At 44.7% G+C, this 1240-nt stretch overlaps 1 protein-coding gene across 1 annotated transcript; it reads left to right on the top strand.

Annotated features, from left to right (window-relative positions):
* The first annotated feature begins 428 nt into the window (after nt 1-428).
* Nucleotides 429-986, top strand: LOC149143825 (uncharacterized). Its single transcript, XM_089451953.1, has one exon. The coding sequence runs from the start codon at nt 429-431 to the stop codon at nt 984-986; it is 558 nt and encodes a 185-aa protein (XP_089308079.1).
* The last annotated feature ends 254 nt before the right edge of the window (nt 987-1240 follow it).

The following is a 1240-nucleotide window of genomic DNA, read 5'->3' as shown; positions in this document are numbered from 1 at the left end:
CTCCAGATTATCACCAACCAAACCTCAAAGCAAACCCAACAATGCATAGAAATGCATTTAGATCAGCCCTCCACAACACCCTCAAGCAATCCTCTAGAGGAGATTCTTGGTGATCTAGATCTTCAAAAGGTCAACGAGCAATGGTCCAAATTGGGAGTCGATGCCATTCCTCAAGACCATTTGGAGAAGATAGAAATGGCCTACTTGCAGCTGGAATACATCAACCAGAATGCAGCCAAAAGGCAATGGGGAAATAGCAGCCAAATAGGAATACAAGCCAATATGGATCTGGATCAATATAAACCACAGGGACCAGGCAGAAAAAGAGGGCGCAAATCCACAAGACAGCAGATACAAGAGCTGGGCAAACGCCTAATCAATGAGGGGAAAATCAGGGCATTGGTCCTTTCTGCTCCAAAGACTGCTCAATGAAAATCACAACCTGGAACATCAGGGGGCTCAACGGCACCTCCAAAAGAAGGATCCTGAAAAACCGCCTATTCTCGCAGCACCCAGACATTGTCCTACTGCAAGAATCCAAATGCTCTTACAAGAGCACGGAAACTATCAAAAAACTTGTTTCCAATAGTCATCAATGCATCAGCATAGATGCAATCGGGCAAGCAGGAGGGTTGATCACATTCTGGAACAAGAGCAAATTCATAGTACAAAATGCTCTGTCCACCAAGCACTCTCTATCGGTGATTTTTAACATGCCAGATTCAGGGCAATCGATCTGCATTACCAATGTATATGGACCCCAACGACTTCAGGAAAAGCTGGAGATGCTGCTAGACCTGGATGAAGTCAGACAACACCATGGGGCAGATCACTGGATTTTAGGAGGAGACTATAATATGATTACCAATCTAGCAGAGAAAAAGGGAGGACTACGAAGAATGGATAAGGACTCGAAAGCACTCAACACTTTTATTGCTGCTTCCAAACTCATTGACATCCCCACCGTCAATGGTCTACATACCTAGAACAATAAGCAAGGAGGAAACCGATAGATAGCTTCAAGCTTGACAGATTCCTCATGTCAGAATCCATTCTGTTGCAAAACATAGACATGGAGGCCAGCATTCTGCCCATAGGAGGATCTGATCACTGGCCGGTGTAGATCCACTTCACCAATTTGGATAAACCCCAAAACAGACCTTTCCGTTTTGAGGCCTTTTGGACAGAGCACCCATCATTCATGCAGAATATACAAAACTGGTGGACTCAAACCACCATA

This window comes from Pinus tabuliformis, chromosome X (genome assembly GCF_031772625.1).
Source record: "Pinus tabuliformis cultivar Carrire ecotype Pingquan chromosome X, CPIR1, whole genome shotgun sequence".
Taxonomy (NCBI): Eukaryota; Viridiplantae; Streptophyta; class Pinopsida; order Pinales; family Pinaceae; genus Pinus; species Pinus tabuliformis.
This window is presented reverse-complemented; position numbering and strand designations above follow the sequence as displayed.

What these genes read in the sequence shown, in the direction of transcription:
- LOC149143825 (XM_089451953.1), top strand. Translation starts at nt 429, where the DNA reads ATGAAAATCACAACCTGGAACATCAGGGGGCTCAACGGCACCTCCAAA.